At 47.7% G+C, this 24,637-nt stretch overlaps 1 protein-coding gene across 2 annotated transcripts in view; it reads right to left on the reverse strand.

Annotated features, from left to right (window-relative positions):
* The window catches only part of LOC144686234 (uncharacterized), a 70,256-nt gene that overhangs the window by 13,781 nt on the left and 31,838 nt on the right, over window positions 1-24,637 (reverse strand). For both annotated transcript variants that reach the window (XM_078551325.1, XM_078551326.1), the window contains exon 3: window positions 19,411-19,533. In XM_078551325.1, the coding sequence (XP_078407451.1) occupies window positions 19,411-19,533 (123 nt within the window). The remainder of the gene's footprint in view (window positions 1-19,410; window positions 19,534-24,637) is intronic.

Here is a 24,637-nt window from a genome sequence, read left to right on the forward strand (position 1 = left end):
CTGAGAGAGCAGGGCTGGAGACAGATCCTGAAGCTCTTTAGCAAGATATTTTCAACGTTTACACAAAGGTGCCTTTGGTGCACTGTAACCTCCTCCACTATCCCCCCATCAGCCCGACTATCACACCACAGTCTGTGTACACCTCCCCTGAGTGTCGCATCACCGGGTCTGTTTCCTCTCCTGTAAATGATTGTCACTTTCTGAACCTTCTGTCAGAGAATGCTTTAATATTTAACTCTGTGCTATGGAATTGATGGAACAGTTATATTCCCAGCAGCCGTTCTGCTCGAAAGCCTTTAATGGTGGGTGTGATAATCAGTCACTCACAGCCATTCACCATTCACAGAGCAGATTGTCACTCTTGAGGTTCCTCGGTTGGGTGTCGCACCAGGTTTCCAGTATTTATAACCACTGGATGGAAAATGTAAACTTGTCCCAAATGAGTCATTCATTGGCATGGCCTTCAATGAAGGAGGCGTGGCTGTAAGGGAAGAGTGAAGGACATGCCCAGCCATAAGCTTACAAATAGGGGTTGTAGATCATTCTGCTGCTGCCAATGACTCCATTTAAAATGGAGCCTTTTGCTAACTGCCCATAACAACCATGTACTTCAGGAAAATAGTCATTCTTAATATGGAAATTAATGCCCTCTGAGATAAATAGCATCTTAAATCCATTTAAGGTAGCAACTGGAGAGAGTTTCTGCACTGGGTGCCCATCAGTTCTGTGACCAGTGGGTGAGGAGAAACATGCTAACAGTCAGTCGTGAAAGACTTAGGGCTGCTGCTGCCAGGATCCTCAGTCTCTGCAATCAACACCCTTCCCGCCACCTCCACCCGCCTTCCAACATATTGCTGCAGCTGGGAGCTCCAGGGCTCAATCTGGTGAGATATGTCAGGGCACCCGCTTGGCTCCCTCAACTTGCCCGGGTCTCCTGTTGCTTTTCAGGCTTCAGAAGTGCCGGGGGGCCTGGGTGAAGTGCTGCCCTGCCTCGGAGACAGCTGTTATCAGGGGGGAGAGTAGGGTGTCCGGGGGCAACTGCCATCCAGCCTCGGAGGCGACTGTGCTGTTATTGAGGGTTGCAGGGTGGCAACTGCTGTCCTGGCGTTGGATCCCGCGCACAAGAAATGGAGGTGGGGGGCAGGGTAAGTGAGGGAAGTGGCCAGGCAGTAGGGACGTCCTGTATAACCTGAGCATTCCTCAGCAACTGAGACAGTTCAGGCGCAGCCACAGTGATGTGATTGAGGTCAGGCTCCTAGCCTGCCCACCCACACAAGCAATGCGGAGACACCAAAAGGCCACCAAGCGCTCCAGACCTTAACCCCTGCCCCCCTCCACCACCCCCCCTCCCCCAACACAGACTGCGAGTCCGCCACCACTTTACTGGACCGCGGAGCAGTTGGACTGAACACATTGTACAATCTCCTCACCAACACTGGCCATGTAGCAGTCACTGCAGGAGGTGCTCACAGCCCCTTGCAATCTCAGCATCCTGGTTTGGACCCGTGTCCCCCCATGTTGCAGGCTGACAGGGCAGCCATGCAGCGCACTCACCTCTGGCCATCTGAGGGGTGACCGGCTCTCTCCGGGAAGCGTTAATGGGCAGTGACACAAGAGCAGGAAAGGTGCAAAGTGCACCCATGTACACTCCCTGGAAACCGTGCACACACCTGCAGGGTGTGTTTCTGGTGGTTGCTCACCAGCTGCACATTCAGTGAGTGGAAGCCCTTGTGGTTGATGTAGTTCACTGAGTGTAGCGATGGAGACCTGAGCACCAGGTGAGTGCAGTCAATCGCACCCTGCACCTGTGGATATCCTCAGATCAGGGTGAATCCAATGGCCCTTGCGTCCTGGCTGTCCCGGTCCCGGACGAAATGCACAAAGTTTTCGCCATGAAGAAGATGCATCTGTGACCTGATGGATGCATTTGTGAGTGGAAGATTGTGATATCCCACAGGGAATAGGGTAAATTGCTTTTTTAATGGCCTTAATAGGCCGTTGACAGTTCGACAAGCACTCGGCCAAACTGCCAAGGGCCTATTGAGGCCATTAAAAGACCAATTCAAGCACTTATCAGCGCTGCCTGTCCAACCTTAAGGTTAGCGCTCAGCCAGAGAGGCCAAGCAGCCTTCGCATTTTTCGGATGGGATGAAGTTTCCTGAAGGTTTTATAAAATTATTTTTTGCACATTTCATAGCTCATGTGACACTGCCACATGAGGGGACATGTGTAAATATATTTCTACTTCATTATATAAAAACTTTTATGATGCACTGCCTCAGGGAGGTTCCTGTGGAAGAGTGCAGGCCCCGACTCTCCCTCCCGACCCCCACCCACACAGGCAGCGTAGGATACTGGTGAAGGTGATGGTTCCTCAGAGGAGTCCAGCCAAAGCCAAGTCTTTGGCACCACGGTTGATTCCGCCGCACAGGAGGGAAGGAAAAAGAGCGGAAGAGCAATAGCAATAGGGGATTCCATAATTAGGGGAACAGGTCGATGTTTCTGTGGCTGCAAACATGCCTCCAGGATGGTATGTTGCCACCCTGGTGCCAGAGTCAAGGGTGTCACAGAGCAGCCGCAGGACATTCTTCTGGGGAGGGTGAACATAAGGACATACAAAATAGGAGCAGGAGTAGGCCATTCGGCCCCTCAAGCCTGCCCCACCATTCAATAAGATCACGGCTGATCTGCCCCAGGCCTCAACTCCTCTTTCATGCCAGCTTCTCATAGCCCTCAACTCCCCGATATCTCACAAATCTATCTACCTCCTCTTTAAATACTCTCTGTGATCTAACCTCCACAACTCTCTGGGGTAGAATTCCAGACAGTCACTACCCTCTGAGAGAAGAAATCTCTTCACATCTCAGTTTTAAATGAGTGCCCCCTTATTCTGTAACTATGTCCCCTAGTTCGAGATTCCCCCACTAGTGGAAACAGCTTCTCAACATCTACCCTGTCAAGCCCCCTCAGAATCTTGTACATTTCAATAAGATCACCCCTCATTCTTCTAAACTCTAATGAATAAAGGCCTAACCTGTTTAGCCGATCTTGATAAGTCAACCCCTCTATCCCAGGAATCAGCCCAGTGAATCTCTTTTGAACTGCCTCCAATGTCAGTCTATCCTTTCTTAAATACAGAGATCAAAACTGTACACAGTACCCCAGGTGCGGCCTCACCAACACCCTGTACAGTTGTAACAAGGTTTCCCTATTTTTAAACTCCAACCCCCTGGCAATACAGGCCAAAATACCATTTGTCTCCTTAATTACTTACTACACCTGCATGCTAACTTTTTCTGTTTCATGCACAAGAACACCCAGATCCCTCTGTGCTAAACGTATTGGAGTCTCTCTCCATTTAAATAATAGACAGCCATTACTATTAAACTCCATCCTCCAAGTTTTTGCCCACTCACTCAACCTGTCTATATCCCCTTGCAGATTCCTCATGTCCTCATCACAACATGCCCTCCCGCCTATTTTTGTATTGTCAGCAAATTTGGATGCACTAAACTCTGCCCCCTCCTCCAAATCTTTAATATAGATAGTAAATAATTGAGGCCCTAGGGCTGAACCTTGTGGATCACTCCACTAGTTACATCTTTCCAACCTGAAAAAGACCCATGAATCCTGACTCCCTCCCTCCTGTGTTAACCAATCCTCAATCCGTGCTAGTACATCACCCCCAATACTGGGAGCTCTACCTTGTGCAACAACCTTTTATGTGGCACCTTATCGAATGCCTCCGGGAAATCCAAATACACTACGGGCAGGAATTTCCACTCAGTGGGTGGGTGCGTGTCAGACCCGCTCGAATGTGAAGTGGCGTGTGTTGATGTCGGCTGAGCGTGCGGAAGACAATGTGCAGTCGTCTGATAGTTTGGTCGGCGGGCGCTCTGAAACAGGCAGCGCACCCGCCAAGAATGAGAAGGCCTCTCAAGGCCATTAAGTAATCAATTAACGCCAATTTCTCGCTGCCCATTCAACCTCTAATGGTTGTCGGGCAGATGAAAAGTTCTAAGCGACCTTTGCACTTTTTTGGAAACCTCATCCACGGGCAGCATGAGGTTCCCTAACGCAAATAAAAATCTAGTAAAAACATTCATTTTTTCATTACTAACACGTACCTGCTCATGAGCTCGGTCCGCTTGCACTCTGCACCCACCCACCCCGCCCCAGCCCCACACAGAGGGGCTCAGCGCTCAGTGCTGCTGCTCACGTTTCATACTGGGAGGGCCTTAATTGACTGGCTAGTGTAAAATCGCGGTGCGGCAGTCAGCTTCCTGACCTCCCCCACCCACACCGCCAAGCCCACCTGGCGAGGGCAAAATTCTGCCCAACATCTACTGGTTCCCCTTTTGTTAACGCTGCTTGTTATATCCTCAAAGAACTTTGGCACATTTGTCAACCATGATTTCCCTTTCACAAAACCATGTCGACTCTCTTTGATTGTGTTAATCTTTTCCAAATGTCCTGCTATTTCTTCCTTAATAATGGACTCAAGCATTTTCCCAGTGACAGATGTTTGGCTGATTGTCCTATAGTTTCCTGTTTTTTTGTCTCCCTCCCATTCTCAACAGGGGCATCACATTAGCGGTTTCCCAATCTGCTGGGACCCTCCCCGAATCCAGTGAATTCTGGAATATTTCCACCAATGCCTCCACTATCTCTACAGCCACTTCCTTTAAAACCCTTGTATGCAGGTCATCAGGTCCTGGTGACTTGTCTGCTTTTAGTCCCATTAGTGTCTCAGCCAGAGATCATGGTCCATATTTATAGCAATGTAGAAAGAGGGGTGAGGTCCTGAAAACAGGGTTTAGAGAGCTCAGGAAGAGATTAAACAGCAGGACTGCAAAGGCAGGATTACTCCCAGTGCCACATGCTGGTGAGGACAGAAATAGGAAGATAGAGCAAATGAATGCAAGGCTGGAGAGATGGTGCAGGGGGGAGTGTTTTTGACTTCTGAGGCTTTGGGACTGATTGTGGGGTAAGTGGAACCTTTACAAGGAGGACAGGTTACACTTTAGCAGGACCAGGACCGATGGCTGATATCCTCACTGGGAGATTTGTTAGTGCTGTTGGGGGGGAGTGGGGTTTAAGCTACCTTGTCAGGAGTGGGAATATGACAGGAGTCTCAAATAGGAGAGAAACAAAGCTGGTAATGGCGGGAAGAAAGGTAGTGAATGAATGTGGAAGGCAGCACCAGGAAAGGGCAGCATCAAATATGGTCAAATCATGGAATAATGTTAAAAAGGCAAAATGAAAGGCACTCTATCAGAATGCAGGCAGCATTCACAACAAGGTACAGCAATAGTGGTCGGGGAGTGAACGGGTTGCCATTGTAGAGACATGGCTGCAGGGTGACCAAGGCTTGGAACTGAATGTTCAAGAATATTCCACATTTAGGAAGGATGGTGAAATGGAAAAGGGAGTGGGGTAGCAGTGTTAATAACGGATAGGATCAGTATATCAGTAAGAGAGGATCTTACATTGGAAGATCAAGATGCAGGCCGAGGTTATCCACTCCTGACCTGGGCGGGTGTCATGGTGGGCCTGACAACAAAGTCTCGTGAGAAGACCCGAGATGTCAGTAAAGGGAAGACCTTTTAGAACAGAGATGAGGAGAAACTTCTTTGGCCAGAGAGTGGTGAATCTATGGAATTCATTGCCACAGAAGGCTGTGGAGGCCAGGTCATTGAGTGTATTTAAGACCGAGATAGATAGGTTCTTGGTTGGTAAGGGGGTCAAAGGTTACGGGGAGAAGGCGGGAGAATGGGGTTGAGAAACACATCAGCCATGATTGAATGGCAGAGCAGACTCGATGGGCCGAATGGCCTAATTTCTGCTCCTATGTCTTATGGTCTTATGGGTTTGCCAACGATATAAAAGGAGGAAGTGATTGTGCGTTTCACCCGTCAATGGCAGACTGCATTTTCCATCATTGAATGTCATTAGCATACATTTGCATCTCATTATAATGCCCCATCACCACAATCATCCCCCACGTTGAATTTAAATACCATGTGGCTGTGCAATCAGGACAACAAAGAGGTTCAGGGGGGTCTCTCAGGCAAGTCCCCATAGCGACCAGGCCAGGGTTAAAGGCTGAAGTGGCTTTTACAATGCTGCAGGGCAAGGGCTTCACTGGAGAAGGGGTAAGTCAGGACTGAGGGAGGGGAGGGGGTCCTGGGGCAAGGGCTCCATTGGGGAAGGGGTAAGTCAGGACTGAGGGAGGGGAGGGGGTCCTGGGGCAAGGGATCCACTGGGGAAGGGGTAAGTCAGGACTGAGGGAGGGGAGGGGGTCCTGGGGCAAAGGATCCACTGGGGAAGGGGTAAGTCAGGACTGAGGGAGGGGAGGGGGTCCTGGGGCAAAGGATCCACTGGGAAAGGGGTAAGTCAGGACTGAGGGAGGGGAGGGGGTCCTGGGGCAAGGGATCCACTGGGGGAGGGGTAAGTCAGGACTGAGGGAGGGGAGGGGCTCCTGGGGGAAGGGGTAAGTCAGGACTGAGGGAGGGGAGGGGGTGCTGGGGCAAGGGCTCCACTGGGACCAATGAGTGTGGAAGGTTGTCCACAAACATGTGACTGCTGGGGGGGGTCACTAAACAGTCACCCAACTGAAAATTGGTCTAATTGAGTCAGGTTAGCAGCCGCTCAATTGCCATGAATGGAGTCAGGCAAGTGAAGCAAATATGCCCTTTCAAGCAGCGCTGACCCCTCAAACTGGCAATGATTGTTCCCCTTGTTTTAACCCCTTGTGCGCAGCCTGCAAGAGCCTTATCAAGGTACAGAACTAGCGGGTGACTGGACAAGCCTCAGGACCCCCTTTAATAAGTGGCCATGGAACATTTACCAGAGGAGAACGTTCCAGACCCCCTAACTTATTGTAATGTTGCCAATGAAGATTCACCCTCATGATGAGTCCAAACGCAGTCTTGGGGTGCGGGTTAGGGAGATGGCAGAGCCTGGGCTGAAAGGACAACATCCAGTTGAATAGCTGAAGCTGTCCTCAGTTGACCATGTGGGGTAGAGGGGAGGTATTGAGGGGTTTGTGGTGAATGTTCATGTGCACCTCACGCTGTGCATCATTTCAGGGACAAGGACTCTGCGGCAGGGGTGAGGACCCCTCAAGGCCCAGGCCACAGGCAATCCCTTGATCAAAAGTGGACCTTCAGAAACAAGCGCTGATTCTTGTCTCTCTCTCATTGATATTGCAGCGAGGAGGCCATCAGGAAGATGGGGACTAGTGTTATCGGTGTCTGTATTATTGTTTACAGGCAGCAGAGAAGATGGGGACTAGTGTTATCGGTGTCTGTATTATTGTTTACAGGCAGCAGAGAAGATGGGGACTAGTGTTATCGGTGTCTGTATTATTGTTTACAGGCAGCAGAGAAGATGGGGACTAGTGTTATCGGTGTGTATTATTGTTTACAGGCAGCAGAGAAGATGGGGACTAGTGTTATCGGTGTCTGTATTATTGTTTATAGGCAGCAGAGAAGATGGGGAAGGGGCAACGGAGACACCTGGTTTGCACCAGAAGGAGCAAAACCCTCAAGGCCAATGGGCAGCAGGGCCTCCCCAGACACAGAGGAAGATCCCTGGAGGGCTGGCATTTGTAGGCACCTTGCTAGACCGAAGGTGTTTAGACGCCGCCTGTGCTACGTGCAGATGTCACTCACATTTGCCACCTTCTGCAGGATTTGGCGCCATGGGGATTTAGAGGGTATCCACTGCCAGTGGCAGTGAAAGACACCGCGGAATTCAACTCCATTGGCTGTTGGCTCCTTTCAGGGCTCCACTGGGGACCTTTGCAGGATTTCACAAGCCTCCGTCCACAAATACATCCAAGAAGTCACAGACGCCATCTTTGCCAAGGCCCACAATTTTGTCGACTTCGTCAGAGATCAGGCAAGCCAGGATGCAGGAGCGCTGGGCCTTGCTGAGATTTCCACATCCCCACAGGCGCAGACGCCATCGACTGGGCTGACGTGGTTCTTAAATCTCCTTGGCAACAGGCTGTCCCAGTACCTCAACCGCAAAGGCTTCCATTCCCTCAACCTTCAGCTGGTGCACGGCCATAACAAACGGATCACGCACATTTGCACCTGATACCCCGGGAGAATCCACGACTCGCACATCTTCACTAGGTCTTAGATCCCTAACACCTTCGAGGGACGACACAGGACTCTCAGGGACAAGGGCTGCCTGCAAAGGACGAGGCTGATGGGCCAGCGTGAAGATGGTCAGGAGCTTCCAGACGACAGTGCATTGTCGCACAGCTTGCTCACATCACCCTGAATCTTTGAAGGATAAGGATGCCTCAAGGGCATGTGGCAGCCCTGAGATGAGGTGTTACCTGGAGAAGGTCTTTCCAGCCTCAGGAATCAGAAGGTGCTGCATCCTCACACATTCACCCAGCATCCCAGTCACAACAGCACCTACAAGACACAGGGGCACTTGCGTGATCATGAGTGGGGTATTAGCTGCATGCCTTCCATCAGGCAAGGCCCCGAAATGAGATCCACCTTAGTCCATCATGACTCAGGCAGCCACACTCAATGAGTTCCATCGATGCTGATACAGAAACATTGCATAAGAAAAACAACATTCTCAGCGAGAGAATGAGAAAAGAGAATGCGAAATCTCAGCAGGTCTGGCAGCATCTGTGGAGAGAGAAGCAGAGTTAACGTTTTGAGTCCAGAACTCTGAAGAGGATTCATTTGGACTCGAAACATTAACTCTCCGCAGATACTGTCAGCCCTACTGAGTTTTTCCAGCAATTTCTGTTTTTATTTCAGATTTGCAGCATCCGTAGTATTTTGCTTTTATCCACAGAGACATTAGACTAGCGGAAAGGAGACAGATGAAATCCCGCTGATGTGACTGCACTTACAGAGGACTCAGTCAGTTGTGGCATGCTCGCTGATAGGACATTCTCATCCAACACTTTCAGTGAGGGTTCCTGAGTTGCAAATATCCCAACCCCACCTAAGATTGATGAGGCCAGACGCTGGGCTTCATGACATTGAACTGCCTCCCCTGACACACAATTGGCAAGTCCTCATGGCCAAACCTTCCCCTTGTGACATCCAGAATGGTCAGACAGCATGAAACCCTCAAGGGTGTGCGCCTTGGCTTATGAGGAGCCCTGTTTGGGCTCACCACACACTCGCTCCTATCCCATTGGTCCTCCGCAAATTGTAAGAAGCAGCGATGAAGGATTCTAGTGCAGGCTGAAAGGCTGATGTGGTTCTCAGAGATCACCATTTGGATCAGTAACCTGCTGATAGGATAAACATCGCCGTCCGCCAACTTAGTGGAGGGACCCTCCGCCCCGCAATAGTCACAACTTCAGGCTGCAGACACTGAAGGTTGGAGGTCTCAGTGCCTGCACACTCGTGTGCCATGGCTTCATCAGCTTGACATGGCAAAAGTGTTCCGACCTTGAGCTGAGATCAGCATGTTGTATCTGGGAACATCTGACATGTGTCTGGCTGAGGTCAGTGCACAGAAGCTCAGTGAAGAGGCTCCTATCATCCAGGCCCTACTGAGAGACAGCAGGCGGATGGAGTTTGAGAGTACATGAGCCTTCGGCAAGCATGACCACCTCTCCCCTTGAACACCACACCTTCACCTCTCAAGAATGCAGGTGAGATAGGGGGACACCTCTGCCTCAATGCTGCAGAGCCAACACAGCACACCACAGGGCCCTGTGGTGCTCGAGTACGAGGTTCTTGCAGCAACCACACTTTGTAATAAGGTGCAGGCATTACTGATCTGGAGAGCGACATTAAACAGGGACACTCACTGTGGTCTGATCATAATGCACAGGGGAGAGGCTCAGGAGACCAACAACTGCCATTATTATGCACAGAAACAAAGATTTCACACCTGGCTGACATTAACACAGCCCATCATAAGAAAGAGGCAGAGCCAAGGAAATACAAAATGATTGCAAGTTCCTTTACGTTTGTGAACATTGAGTACAAGTGATTAACTCCTATGTCAACATTGGGTGGCTACATCTTATTAACCTTCCTAACCCTGCCTCCACGTCTTGGTGCTCCCCGGACATCCATAGCGGAGGTGGGGGCAGCCTGCTGACTGTAACACCCTGTATGTGATGACCTTGGCAGGTGTCCTCTGGAGGGCCGAGACCTGGTGGGCCCCGGCCTGCTTTCGGGGTCCTGCTGTGTGGCAGTGTCACCCTCCTCAGCCTGTGGAGCTGGAGCTGCTGAGGTCACAGGAAGAGGGGATTCGGATGGGCCGGACACTCCCGGAGATGGATGGGCCTGGGGTGTCGAGCTGCTGATCCTCCTCCCTATGGGTGCCGATGGCCCCCAGGATTGTTCCTTGAGTAGAATGGAAGCTGGAGTGAGATCGAGCTGCCCTGCACCTCTTTGTATTGACGCTAATAGACGCTATCAATGGCTGCAGCAATGCAGTACAGCTCATGCAGCAGGAGCGACATCCTGGACCAAGGTCTCCATGGCGGCCGCCATCCTGCCAGTGTTGACCTCGGTGCGTTGACAATGCCGGCGCTATCACCTCAGCCTGAAGGCGGACAGACTCCTCCATCGTGCCTTACAATCTGAGGAGTGCAGCGGACATCCCTTCCTGATGTTCCCGAGCTTGTCTTTAGAGCTCCAGCAACTGTGACATGACCGAGTCCAGAGACTCATCATCTGACTCGGACTCAGCAACGTTCTGGCCTCCAGCAGTCCTCCGAGTGCCGGGGACCTGGGAAGTCCCTGTCTCCGCCTGCTGTGGATCAGACAGTGCGATGTGCTCACCAGACTGTGATCCCGAGGCTACTCTAAAGCTGGGTCCCACCGAGGTGTGTGTCTCTGTGCTGGTGGAGGGTGTGGGTGAGGCTGTGATGAGATACAATTAGTGAATAGCAGGGGACTGTCAAAAAGGAGACATTGCTCACAGCCTGGTTGTTTGATGGATGTTCTAGCGCTGGATCCTCACTTGGGTGTGCGCTGCTAACCTCACTGTCAGCGCAGGCATCGTCTACGTCCTCTCTGGCCAGCTCTACGGCTCTGTTCTCGAGGGCTATGTGAACCCAGATCTCTGGAACCCCACCCCCGGTCTGGGGACTCTCCTTATTGTGAGCCAGCTTGTCCTGCACGAAGACAGGTGGGGGGAGTGTGTGCAGGACACACGTGAGGGGAGATGATAACGATGCCTGGCGTGTGTGGGTGGTGAGTGGAGCCATGGACAGGATAAGGATGAAAGCTTCAGAGGAGATGAGGCCAGGTGGAGGTGTGAGGGTGTGTGAGAGTGAGTGGTGATGTCCCTCGAGGTGGCAGTGAGTGAGATCCTTGTGAATGTGTGATGGGCTTGTGAGTGTGTGGGTTGAGAGTGAAGCGATAGTTGACTTACCCTGGAGATCATTCACCCTCTTCCTGCACTGGGTGGCTGACCTCTTTTGCAGGCATTGGCGTGACCACCAATGCCACTGGCCCCCAAGTTGGATTGGCCACCTTGCTAGAACCCCAGTGTCTAATGCGAGGGTAGAGGACATCACAGCAGGTCCCCATCGCATCCAGCAGGCTCGCTGGTGATGCATCATGAAACTTGGGCACTGCATGCTTCCTCCCTTTGGATGCCATTTCTTATGTGGAGCTTTCCTAGGCTGAGAGAGTACAAACACAGTGTAGGGGCGTCCTTTAAGTGTGGTGCCCCGGAGTTGAGTAGCTCCGAGGTCACGGCAAGACAGGAAAATCACAGCCTGCCCACCAGCTATATGGCGTGATCCCCGTGGATGAATAATTCATTAAGTTTGAAGCAAAGGATAAGGCATGAGAACCCAGCCATTGAGGCCAGCGGGTTGAACGCTGCTTCTTACACCCACTGCCGCACTTTATGTGTTTCAGGGAAAATCACAGCTGTAGAACCAGTTTGGGTAAAGCTCAAAAACAGCAAGGAGAACAAACATTGATAGGAATTCTTTATGGGCTACAAAACATAAGTGGTAATGTAGGGCATGGCATAAATCAGGAAATTCGAGGTGCATATAACAAGGGTAAAGCAGTAACCATGGGCGTCTTCAATCTACACATAGACTTAGTAAACCTGATTCACACTAACGCTGTGGAGGACAAATTCCTGAAATGTATAAGAGATGATTTTCTTCACCAGCACCTTGAGGATCCAATTAGAGACGAGTTTTAGTATTGTGCAATGAGAAAGGGTGTAGTAACTGAAGGTATAGACTCTCCTACTATTTATCAGGGGTCACATGATGTTCTTGGTGGCTCCGACCAATAAGCCCTAAGTGCAGGTCATCCAGTGCGGATGGGGCTTGGGGAGCTTTCCTGTTGAGGATCCTGTGCGAGCGTGTAGCATCTGAAAAACTCTCCATAATAACGTTTATCTGTTTCTTGTTGAAACCTGTCCACTGCGGCAAGTCATTACCTTTGGCGACAAGGGTAAAATAGCTCCGACGCTGCACCTCACTTTGGTAATGTGTGTAGATCAAATTTTAACAACAAAGACAAGACTGTTCACCAGTCATGCCACCCTTCAGCAGAATCAATCCTTACCACATGACTCTGGAAGACTGGAGCCAGTGGGTAGAATTTTCTGCCTGTTGGGCGGGCGAGCCCGACCCAATCTCTGGCAGGCGGGGAGCCGATCCCCACCGGAGAAGTCGGCCCCGCCGCCATTTTAAGTGGGTGGACCAATTAAGGCCCGCCCAGCGTGATGTCCGGCGGGAAGCGCTATGCGCTCCCTGCGTGGGCGATTCCCCAAAAGCGAGAGTGTGCACTTTCCCACATGCACACAACAGAGCGCACATCTCCCTGAGGCTAAGTGCAGCCTCAGAGAGATCGCTTCCACTTTGAACAATATTAAAAATAGGAAAAAAAAATTCCCTAACATGTCCCCCTCATGGGACAGTGTCACACGAGATGGGACATGTTCATAATTTACATAATAACTTTATTAAACTTTTTAGAACCCTGCATGAAATCTCACCCCGCCGCTGGATGAGGTTTCATGTTTTTTCTATTTGCCGCCGGGGCTCCTGGCCGACCCGCCAACCTTAAGGTTGGACGAGCAGGTCCTTTAATTGTATAAATGATCCTGTCAATGGCCTCAATTGGCCATTGACAGGTCGGCGGGCCCGCAGCTGATTTTGCTGCACCCCACGCCTTCCTGAAAATTTAAATGGGCGGAATGACATCGGGGGTTCTGCCCGACATCATCCCGCGTCATTTTACACATCGGCGAGCGGGCCCCGCCCCCCCTGCTCACCGACAGGGAAATTCAGCCCAGTGAATCCACTGGTAGTAATCTTCCAAGAATCCTGAGATTCTGGAAAAATCCCAGAGGATTGGAATGTAACACCCTTATTCAAAAAGAGAGGGAGACAAAAAAACAGGTCAGTTAGCTTAACATCCATCATTGGGAAAATGTTAAAGTCTATTATAAAGGGAGTAATAACAGAACATTTAGAAATGTGTAATATAACCAAGCAGAGTCAGCATGGCTTCATGAAGGGGAAATCGTGCCTGACAAATTTATTAGAATTCTTTGAGGAGGTAACAAGCAGGATAGATAAAGGGAACCAGCAGATGTAATATATTTGGATTTCCAAAAAGCATTCCATAAGGTACTGCACATAAGGCTACTTAATAAGTTAAGAGCCCATGGTGTTGGGGGTAGTATATTAACATGGATAGAGGACTGGCTAACTAATAGAAGACAGAGTTGGGATATGGAGGGCAATTTCAGGATGGCAACCTGTAACTAGTGGAGTGCCACAGGGATCAGTGCTGGAGCCACAATTATTTCCAATATATATTAATGACTTGGATGAGGAAAAGTGAATGTATTATCGCCAGGTTTGTGGATGACACAAAAATAGGTGGGAAGACAAGTGGTGAGGATGACACAAAGAGTCAACAGAGGGATACAGACAGGTTAAGTGAGTGGGCAAAAACTTGGCAGGTAGAATATAATGTAGAAAAATGTGAGATTATGCACTTTGGCAGGACGAATAGAGAAGCTGAATATTATTTAAGTGGAGAAAGACTGCAGAAAGCTGCAGCACAGAGGGATTTGGGGGTCCTTGTGCAGGAATCACCAAAAGCTAACATACAAGTTCAGCAGGTAATAGGGAAGGCAAATGGAATGTTGGCCTTTATTTCAAAGGGAATGGAGTATAAAAATAGGGAAGCCTTGCTAAAACTATACAAGGCACTAGTTAGATCACACCTAGAATACTGTGAACAGTTTTGGTTCCCTTATCTATGGAAAGATATACTGGCATTGGAGGCAGTCCAGAGAAGGTTCACTAGGTTGATCCTGGGGATGGAGGGATTTTCTTATGAGGAGAGGTTGAGTAGGTTGGTCCTGTACTCATTGGAGTTTAGAAGAATGAGAGGCGACCTCATAGAAACATATAAGATTATTGGGGGGCCTGACAGGGTAGATGCTGAGAGGTTGTTTCCCATTGTGGGAGAGTCTAGGACCAGAGGGCATAATCTCAGAGTAAGGGGGTGCCATTTTAAGACAGAGATGAGGAGGAATTTCTTCTCTCAGAGGGTAGTCAATCTGTGGAATTCTTTACTGCAGAGGGCTGTAGAGGCTGGGTCATTAAGTATATTCAAGGCTGAGATAGACAGATTTTTAATAAGTAAGGGAATCAAGGGTTATGGGGGAAAGGCAGGCAAGTGGAGTTGAGAATTATCAGATCAGCCATGATCTTATTGAATGACAGAGCAGACTCGATGGGCCGAATGGCCAACTTCTGCTCCTACGTCTTATAGAAAAGTTGCGTCATTGTTTTAGTACACGGCCTACCGGAAGTCATTGTTTCAGATAAAGGTACAGCCTTTACCAGTACAGAAATTCAGAGATTCATGAGTTTAAATGGAATTGGACATATTAAAACAGCACCATATTATCCCTCATCACATGACCTCGCTGAGAGAGCTGTGCAAACTTTCAAATCTGGATTGAAGACTTTACCCGAAGCTACCCTAGAAACTCGACTTCCCCACTTTCTTCTCACTTATTGTACAATGCCTCATTCGACTATGGGTTAACCACCACCCGAATTGCTGATGGAATGCCACCCACATACAAGGTTAAGTCTGGAGTTGCCAAACTTAGAAGGGCGGGAGGGGTAGAGAAGAATCAGAGTAATCAAAAATTGAATCACGGTATTCATAGCAAAGCTCAAAGATTCACTGTAGGAGGTACAGTTTTCTTGCAGAATTTTGGAAGTGGACTTTGATGGTTTCCTGGTACAATTGTCTCCGAAACTGGTCCCTTGCCCCTCCAGGTAAAAGTGTAAGACCAAATTATTCAAAAACATGTGGACCATCTTAGAACTAGAGAGACTATCCAACAACCAGCTATTCCGCCTGTGAATAACATCAAACTATTAATACCTGAGGTGACAGGTTGACCTAGAACAGACATACCCGATGTGTCTGTACTGTTGTCAAACACTGAGCTGCCACTTTCTAGTGATGTACCTGGTACTGCAGTTCCTGATCAGGTCGATCCATTGGAAGAACCTCAAATGGTAGAGCTACGTTTCTCTAACCAAATAAGGAAACCACCTCACAGACTTAATCTTCAATCACCTGAAGTTGTATATATGTATATGTTGCTGGATATTCAATGTTTCCCTGTAAATGGAAAGTGTAAAAAAAACTAAAGGGGGTGGGAATGTAGTAACTGAAGGTAAAACCTCTCCAACTGTTTATCAGAGGTCACGTGATGTTCTTGGAGACTCCAACAAATGACACCCGAGGGTGGGGGGTGGGGTGGAGCTTTCCTGTTGAGGATCCTGTTTAAGCATGTAGCTTCTGAAAAACTGTCTGTAATAAAGTTTATCTGTTTCTTGTTGAAACCTGTCCAGTGCATCAAGTCATTACAAAGAGATAATTAGCAATTTAATTTTAAAAGAGTCTTTAGGGAAGTGTAACCATAATATGATGGAATTTTGCTTTCAGTTTGGAAGTGATGTAGTTCAATCCAAAGCTAGGGTCTTAAAATCTAAACAAAGGAAACTAGGAAGGTATGAGGGGAAAGCTGTCTGTGGTAGATAGGTAAACTACATTAAAAGATATGATGGTAGACAGACAGTAGCAGTTGAAAGATTAGTACATGCCTTTCAACAAATACACATTCCTTTAGGGCATAGATACTCAACAGGAAAAGCGATTCAACCCGTAGTTAACAAGAAAAGTTACAGAGTCTATTCGATCAAAGGAAGAGGCTCATAAAGTTGCCAAAAAAAGAATTAAGCCTGAGGGTTGGAAACAATTTTAGAATTCAGCAAAGGAAGACAAAGAGACGGATAAGGAAAGGGGAAACAGATTATGAAAGTAAACTACTGAGAAACATGAAAACGGATTGTAAAAACTTCCATAGGTGCCTAAAAAGGAAAAGGTTAGCAATGACAGATGTGGGCCCATTACAGGCAGAGACAAGGAGGATTTATAATGGGAAATAAGGAAATGGCAGAGAAACTAAACAAATACTTTGGGCCAAAGTTTTAGCCCATTGGCCGGATGCGCATCCAACCTGACCGAGCGTAAAATGATGCGCAATGACATCGGGCGACTGTCCTGACGTAATTGCACACTCGCACGATAATTCGGTCAGTGGGCGTGCGCCGGAGTGGGCAATGAGCCCACTGACAATTAAAGGGCCTGGTAAAGCCATTGAAAAAGTTAATTAAAAGAAAATTTTCACTGCCCACAGGCAGGATGAGGTTTCCAAAAGCAAATACAAATGAAATAAAAATGTTAAATTTAGTTATTAACATGACCCTGTGACAGAGTAACATGAAGGGACATGTTTTGTAACATAAAATCTTAATTTTTTAAAAAGTTATGTTCATCTCCCTGAGGCAGTTCTGTGCCTCAAGGAGATTATGTGGTGCGCACTCACACACTTGCATGATATTCGTACTCACCCTCCTCCCCCAGCTGCACAGGCAGCCCTGAGCGCTGCCGCTTGTGTCTCATGCTGGGCAGGCCTTCACTGGCACGCTAGTGTGAAACCGCGGCCCGGACCCTATCGCGGATGGTGGTCAGCTTCCTGGCTGCTCCTGCCAGCCCACACCAAGCCTGCCTGGCATGGGTGAATTTCTGCCCTTGTGTCTATCTTCACAGAGGAAAATACTAAAAACTCCCAGAAGTAACAGAACCAAGGGACTAGCAGGAATGAGGAACTGAAAGGTATTAGTGTTAGTAAAAATGTAGTACTGGGGAAGTTAATGGGGCTGAAAGTTGGACCTGATGACCTACATCCCAGAGTATTGAAAGAAGTGGCTGTAGCGATATTGGATGCATTGGTGATCATCTTCCAAAAGTCGATAGAAACTGCAATGATTCCAGCAGATTGGAAAGTGGCAAATGTCACCCCACTAGTTGGAGAAAGGAGGGAGGGAGAAAACAGGGAACTGCAGACCTGTTAGCCTGACATCAGTAGTAGGGAAAATGCTAGGATCTCTTATTAATGATGTGATAACAGGACATTTAGAAAATAATGGTAGGATTGGACAGAGTCAACATAGATTCATGAAAAAGATGCTGTGTTTGACAAACCTGTGGAGCTTTTGGAGGATTTAACCAGCAGAATAGATAAGGAACCAGTAGATGTGGGTGTGTTTTGATTTGTAGTGGGATTTCAATAAGGTCCCGCACAAGGAGATTAGGAAACAAAATCAGACCACATGGGATTAGGGGAATATACTGGCATGGATTGAAAATTGGTGAACAGACAGAAAACAGGGAGTAGGAATAAATGGATCATTCTCAGCTTGCCAGGGCTGTGACTTGTGGAGTACCACAGGGATCAGTGTTGGGGCCTCAGCTGTTCACAATCTCTATCAATGATTTATATGTGAGGATTAAATGTAATATTTCCAAATTTGCTGATGACACAAAACTAGGTGGGCATTTGAGTTGTGAGGAGGATGTAAAGAGGCTTCAAGGGGATTTAGGCAGGCTAAGAGAGTGGGTAAGAACATGGCAGATGGAATATCCTGTGGAAAAATGTGAAGTTATCCAGTTTGGCAGGACAAACAGAAATGCCGAGTATTTCTCGAATGGTGAGAGATTGGGGAGTGTTGATGTCCTTGTTCATGAGTCACTGAAAACTAACATGTAGGTGCAGCACACAATTAGCAAGGTTAATAGTTTGTTGGTCTTTATTACAAGAGGATTTGCGTCCAGGAGTAAAGATGTCTTGCTGCAATTGTATCGAGTCTTGGTGAGACCACACCTGGAATATTGTGTGCAATTTTGGTATCCTTACCCAGGCAAGGATATACTGGCCAGAGAGAAAGTGCAACAGTGGTCGACCAGGCTGAGCCCTGGGGTGGCGGGATTGTTCTATGAGGAGAGATTGAGGAGACTGAGGTGATATTCTCTGGAGTTTAGAAGAATGAAGGGCAACCTCCTTGAAACGTACAGGATTTTTACAGGGCTCGACGGGAGAGATGCAGGAAGGATGTTTCCTCTGGCTGGGGTGGGTTGGGGTCTGGAACCAGGGGACACAGTCTCAGAACAAGGGACAGGCCATTAAAAACTGAGATGAGGAGGAATTTCTTCACTCAGTGGGTGCTGAATCATTGGAACTCTCTATCCAAGAGGGCTATGGAGGCTCAGTCATTGGGTATGCTCAAGGCAGAGATTGATAGTTTTCTAGATAGTAATGACATCAAGGGATATGGGGATAACGTGGGTAAATGGCGTTGTGATAGAAGATCAGCCATGTTCTAGTTGAATGGCAGCACAGCTTGAGGGGCTGAATAGCCTCCTCCTGCTCCTGTTTCACCTGTTTCTATGAACGGTGGGGAAGCAGGCTGACAGCACAGAGATGATGGAAGGGTTGTGAGAGATGATGGAGAGCTAGAGCTGGTGTCATGAGAAGACATGTTTGAATTTGACACCATGTTTTCAGAAGATGTTGCCAAGGGGCAGCATGGAGATGTGGAAGTGTGGCATACATCCCACACGTAACTGTGCAGAGGTAGGGAGTGAAGCCATTGCTGGAGATGCCTGGTCACTATCAGGTCAATGTGAGAGGAGCCAATGGAAGACAGTCCTGTCCAGATGGACAATGGAGGAGATTCATTGTGAAGGCTCCTGCATCAAAATCAATGGTGTAGTTGATTGTATAATTGCCCAGTCACTGATCCAAGCTTGTCCCATGTTGGCACCATTGCCTCCCAAAACTGTCCCTACACCACTGAGACACAGTGAGCTGCTTTATTGGCTTCTGCTGTGTGAGGGCCAATCAGAAATATTAACCAACAGTGGACTAAATCTCAAATACTCCATGGGTGGTCATTGTGCATTTTACTGTCAGACGAAAGCTCCCAGTGAAAGGATTAATTACAACGGAGAAGCGAATGACTAACATTGGAATACTCACAGCGTCCGGGATAGGAATCAGTGAACAATTTGCCGGATCCAATCCAGAGCTTCTGTTGCACACAGTTTCCTGGACATCAACAGTTAAGTTGACGTGGAATATACCTTCTCCGAAATCCTGAACCTAACCAAAGGAGTAGAGTCACAGTTAATGAAGAGTTTTTCCCATCACGTTTATAAATAATAATAGGAAGTTGATCTTCCTGGTCTGATTGGTCCCAAGCTGGTAGGCCAGTAAGATGTTGCATGGATGGAAGTCCCATCTCTGATTCTGCCCCTTCTAAGGGAGAGATAGCTCTTCTGTCCAGGCTCTGTCGTGCTTCGAGGGTCCCATGGATATCAGTGTTCATGTCCTGAACAGGTTGGCCCAGGTTACAGAAAGTGCACTGCCCCTGCATTCTCTCTGGGTGCTGCTCCAGGAGAGAGCCTTATACAGCAGTGTTTCTATTCAAATAATCATCTATTGCCCTCTTGAATGTCTCGATTGAACCTGCCTCCACCACACTTCCAGGCAGTGCATTCCAGACCCGAACCACTCACTGTGTGAAAAAGTTTTTCCACATGTCACACTTGTTTCTTTTGCAAATCACTTTAAATCTGTACCCTCTCGTTATTGATCCTTTTACGAGCAGGAACAGTTTCTCCCTATCTACTCTGTCCAGCCCCCTCATGATTTTGAACATCTCTATCAAATCTCCTCTCAGCCTTCTTCTCTCCAAGGAGAACAGTCCCAACCTCTCCGATCTATCCTCACAGCTGAAGTTTCTCATCCCTGGAACCATTCTTCTAAACCTCTTCCGCACTCTCTCCGATGTGTTCACATTCTCCTATGATGTGGTGCCCAGAACTGTACACAATATTCCAGCTGAGGTCTAATGAGTGTCTTATATAAATTCAGCCTAACCTCCCTGCTCTTATACTCTATGCCCCTATTAATAAAGCCCAGGATACTATATGCTTTGTTAACCGCTCTCTCCACCTGTCCTGCCACTTTCAATGATCTCTGCACATATACACCCAGGTCTTTCTGCTTCTGCACCCCCTTCAAAATGTCACCCCTTATTTGATATTGTCTGTCCATGTTCTTCCTACCAAAATGCATCACCTCACACTTCTCTGCATTGAACTTCATCTGCCACCTATCTGCCCACTCCACCAACTTGCCTATGTCCTCTTGAAGTTCTACACCGTCCTCCTCACAGTTCACAACACTCCTAAACTTCGCATCATCAGCAAACTTTGAAATTGTCCCCTGCACACCAAGATCTAGATCATTAATATATATATCAGGAAAAGCAAGGGTGCCCAAACCAATATAAATGCAAAATACTGCGGATGACGGAAATCTGAAACAAAAACAGAAAATGCTGGAAAACTCAGCAGGTCTAACTGCATCTGTGAAGAGAAAAACAGAGTTGAGGTTTCGAGTCGGTATGACCCTTCTTCAGAGCTACAGAGAAGCAAAAATGTGATGAAATTTATATTGTTTAAAGGGGTGGAGCAGGTGGAGCTGAATAGAAGGCCAGCGATAGCTGGAGGCAAAGGAGAGATTGACAAAGGTGTCACAAACAAATGGACAAAGGGGTGTTAACAGGCCATGAACTCTCTCCTCTATCTTCACTCCTTTTATACCCCCTTTTTTCAATATTCATTTTTATTTTTATTTTTTATCCACTTATTTCTATTTTATTTATTTTCATTTTTATTAATTTATTCATTGTTTCATCCCCACCTTTTATCCTATTTTTGATATTTTTCCCATCACTGCCCCTCTCCCCACCCCCACCCCCACAAGGGTCATCTGTCACTTGTTCATGTTGTTCTTTCCAGAGTGCTTACCCTTACTCTGCTATTACCACATTCTGCTTTCTCACTTTAATGCCACTGTCAGCACCTCCTTGAGCCAATACCACTACCATTAACACCCCCTTTGTCCTTTTGTCCATGACATCTTTCTCAATCTCTCCTTTGCCTCCAGCTATCGCTGGCCTTCTATCCAGCTTCACCTGCTCTATCCCCACTTAAACAGGATAAATTTCATCACATTTTTCCTGATGTTTACCTCTTTTCAAGTCTTATAGATTCGAAACATTAACTCTGTTTTTCTTTCAACAGATGCTGTTAGACCTGCTGAGTTTTTCCAGCATTTTCTGTTTTTGTCCCAATACCAACCTCAAGGGAACTCAACTACAAACCATCCTCCAGCCTGAAAAGTATCACATATTCTAATGTTCATTTCTGTGATTCTTGTACTGTTACTATTCATAGTTGTAACGCTCTTTTTTCCACCCCTCCCCCGCCCCATTAACTCTGTGTGTGTGTGTGTGGGTGGGTGTTTGTGTGTAGTGGAGTCGGAGGTTGCGAACACTCCTCTCCTGGCCTTTGAATGTGAAATAATAAACTACCCTTATGAGTTAATCATAACACAAGTTTGCTACAAATTATTAGTAAATTGGATCACACAAACCGAGGGATTGGAAAACAGCACACTTCAAAAGTAATTCAAAACACCTTCTGTTTAAGGACAGTTGGTGAGAGGACATAAGCACAGATTGTCTGTCTCTCTCTCCTGTCTGTAACAGTGACAAATAGGGACTTCATTCCCAGACTTTGAAAGAGTAATAAAACAGGCGCTAGTGACTCAACACCCTGATTTGCATCACTCCCGGTTTTTACTTTCTTACAAACTCGTGGTTTTCTGGCAGCTTTTCAAAAAACAACAGAACCTAGAGGTTGGAAGCAGCAGTGCAACAACTAGCGGTGAAACCGGCCTGCAAGACCAGCTTTAAAAAAAACTGGAACTGTCAGACCGATAGTTTCTGTGTTTTTTAAAACCAATTTTTCAGGACTGAAGCTCTCTGGCTGCTCACCTAGATGGCAACACAGAGCTGGGCCACCTTAGCCCCCGAGCCCCGGTGTTCTGCATTGCGTGTAACTCCTCCCCGGGGCCCTGGTCCTCAGAATAATGGTGTTGACTATTGTAACAGCAATTGTCTCCACTTGCTGGAGATGTGTGCTGACTATGACCTGTTACTCACCAGGAGAGTCTTCCACCTTCCCAAACACAACAAGATGCCTTGGATGCAGCCCCGCTCTATACATTAGCATCTAATGGGAAGGGATCGAATTGGGCTAAAAGGTGGAGATGAAACAATAGGTCAAAATAAATTTTAAAATAGGAGGGAAAAGAAAAATATTTGTAAGGATTTCCTTTTACATTATTAGAAAAAGGGGGATCGGAAAGGGGGTGGGGATGGAGGAGAGAGTTCATGATCTGAAATTGTTGAACCTATCGCACCCTGTGGTCAGACACACCACACTCTGAAACCAAGTGACAGATGTCACCTCAACCAGATTCTATGGGTCTCTCCTCCACTCCCTCCCAGATGCTTGTCACACAGTGAGCCAACCAGTCTCACTGAATTCCATCTTTCCTACAAGGGTTTCCAACCTCCACTCTCCAAGGCCTTGCCTTGGAATATTCTCCCAAACCAAAGCTATCTCTCATTGGCCTTCTGCAAGGGTTCACCTCTAGAGTTTCAAACTCTCCTTCTGATGTTCCTCTTCCCTGGGTCAACAGATGCATTCGAGCTGCCTTCCAGGCACTCTCTCTCACTGACTCAGCCGAAACAGTACCACAGTTTCACATGCCCAGAGCAAAGAATTACAGACCTTCCGTTGTCTTTCATAGACTCATAGATGATTTACAGCACAGAAGGAGACCATTTGGCCCATCACTCCTGCATCGGTTAACAAAGATCTGACTATACTCCATCTGACTAATACCATTTTCCAGCGCTTGGCCCATAGCCCTGGAGGCTATGGCAATGCAAGTGAATATCTAAATACTTCTTAAATGTTACTTGAGTTTCTCACTCAAGCACCCTTTCAGACAGTGAGTTCCAGTCTCCCATCACCATCTGGGTGAAAACATTTCTTCTCAATTCCCCTCTTAGCCTTCTACCTCTCACCTTAAATCTATGCTCCATGTTCATTGATCCCTCGACTAATGGAAAAAGTGCCTTCCTATCCACCCTATCTATACCCCTCATAATCTTATACACCTCTATCAGGTCCCTTCTCAACCTTCACTGCTCTAGGGAAAACAGCACCATCCTGTCCAATCTTTCCTCATAGCTCAGACCCTCCAGACAAGGCAACATCCTGGTGAATCTCCTCTGCACCCTCTCCAGTGCAATCACATCCTTCCTATAATGTGGTGACCAGAACTGCACACAGTACTCCAGCTGTGGCCTAACCAGCATTTTAGACAGTCCCAGCATAACCTCCCTGCTCTTATATTCTATGCCTCGGCTAATAAAGGCAAGTATCCCATATGCCTCCTTAACCACCTTATCTACCTGTCCTGCTGCCCTCAGGAATCTGTGGATATGCACACCAATGTCCCTCTGATCTTCAGTACTTTCCAGGGTCCTGCCATTCATAGTGTAATCCCTTGCCTTGTTAGCCCTCCCCAACTGCATTACCTCACACTTTTCCGGGTTGAATTCCATTTGCCACTGCTCTGCCCACCGGAGCAGTCCATTGATATCTTCCTGCAGTTTATAGCTATCCTACTCACTATTTACCACCCTACCAATTTTCATGCCATCCGTGAACTTCTTGATCATGCCCTCTACATTTAAGTCCGAGTCATTTATGTACACCACAAACAGCAAGGGCCCGAGCACCGAGCCCTGTGGAACCCCACTGGAAACAGACATCCAGTCACAGAAACATCCCTCTACCATCACCCTCTGCTTCCTGCCTCTCAGCCAATTTTGAATCCAATGTGCCACTTTGCCTTGGATCCCACGGGCTCTTACTCTCACCTCTCTAGGTGCTTCATTGGGGGAAGGCTAATTATAACAATATTAGGCAGGAACTGAGGAATCTAGACTGGAGGCGGATGTTTGAGGGCAAATCAATAGCTGACATGTGGGGGACTTTCAAACGTCAGTTGATAAGAATTCAGGACCGGCATGTTCCTGCTAGGATGAAGGATAAGCATGGCAAGTTTCAGGAACCTTGGATAACGAAGGATATTGTGAGATTAGTCATAAAGAAAAGGGAAGCATTCGTAAGGGCTAGAAGGCTGGGAACAGATGAAGCCCATGGAGAATATAAAGAAAGTAGGAAGAAACTTAAGCAAGGAGTCAGGATGGCTAAAAGCGGTCATGAAAAGTCACTGGCAACCAGGATTAAGGAAAATCCCAAGGCCTTTTATA

Source organism: Cetorhinus maximus, chromosome 11 (genome assembly GCF_964194155.1).
Source record: "Cetorhinus maximus chromosome 11, sCetMax3.hap1.1, whole genome shotgun sequence".
Classification (NCBI taxonomy): Eukaryota; Metazoa; Chordata; class Chondrichthyes; order Lamniformes; family Cetorhinidae; genus Cetorhinus; species Cetorhinus maximus.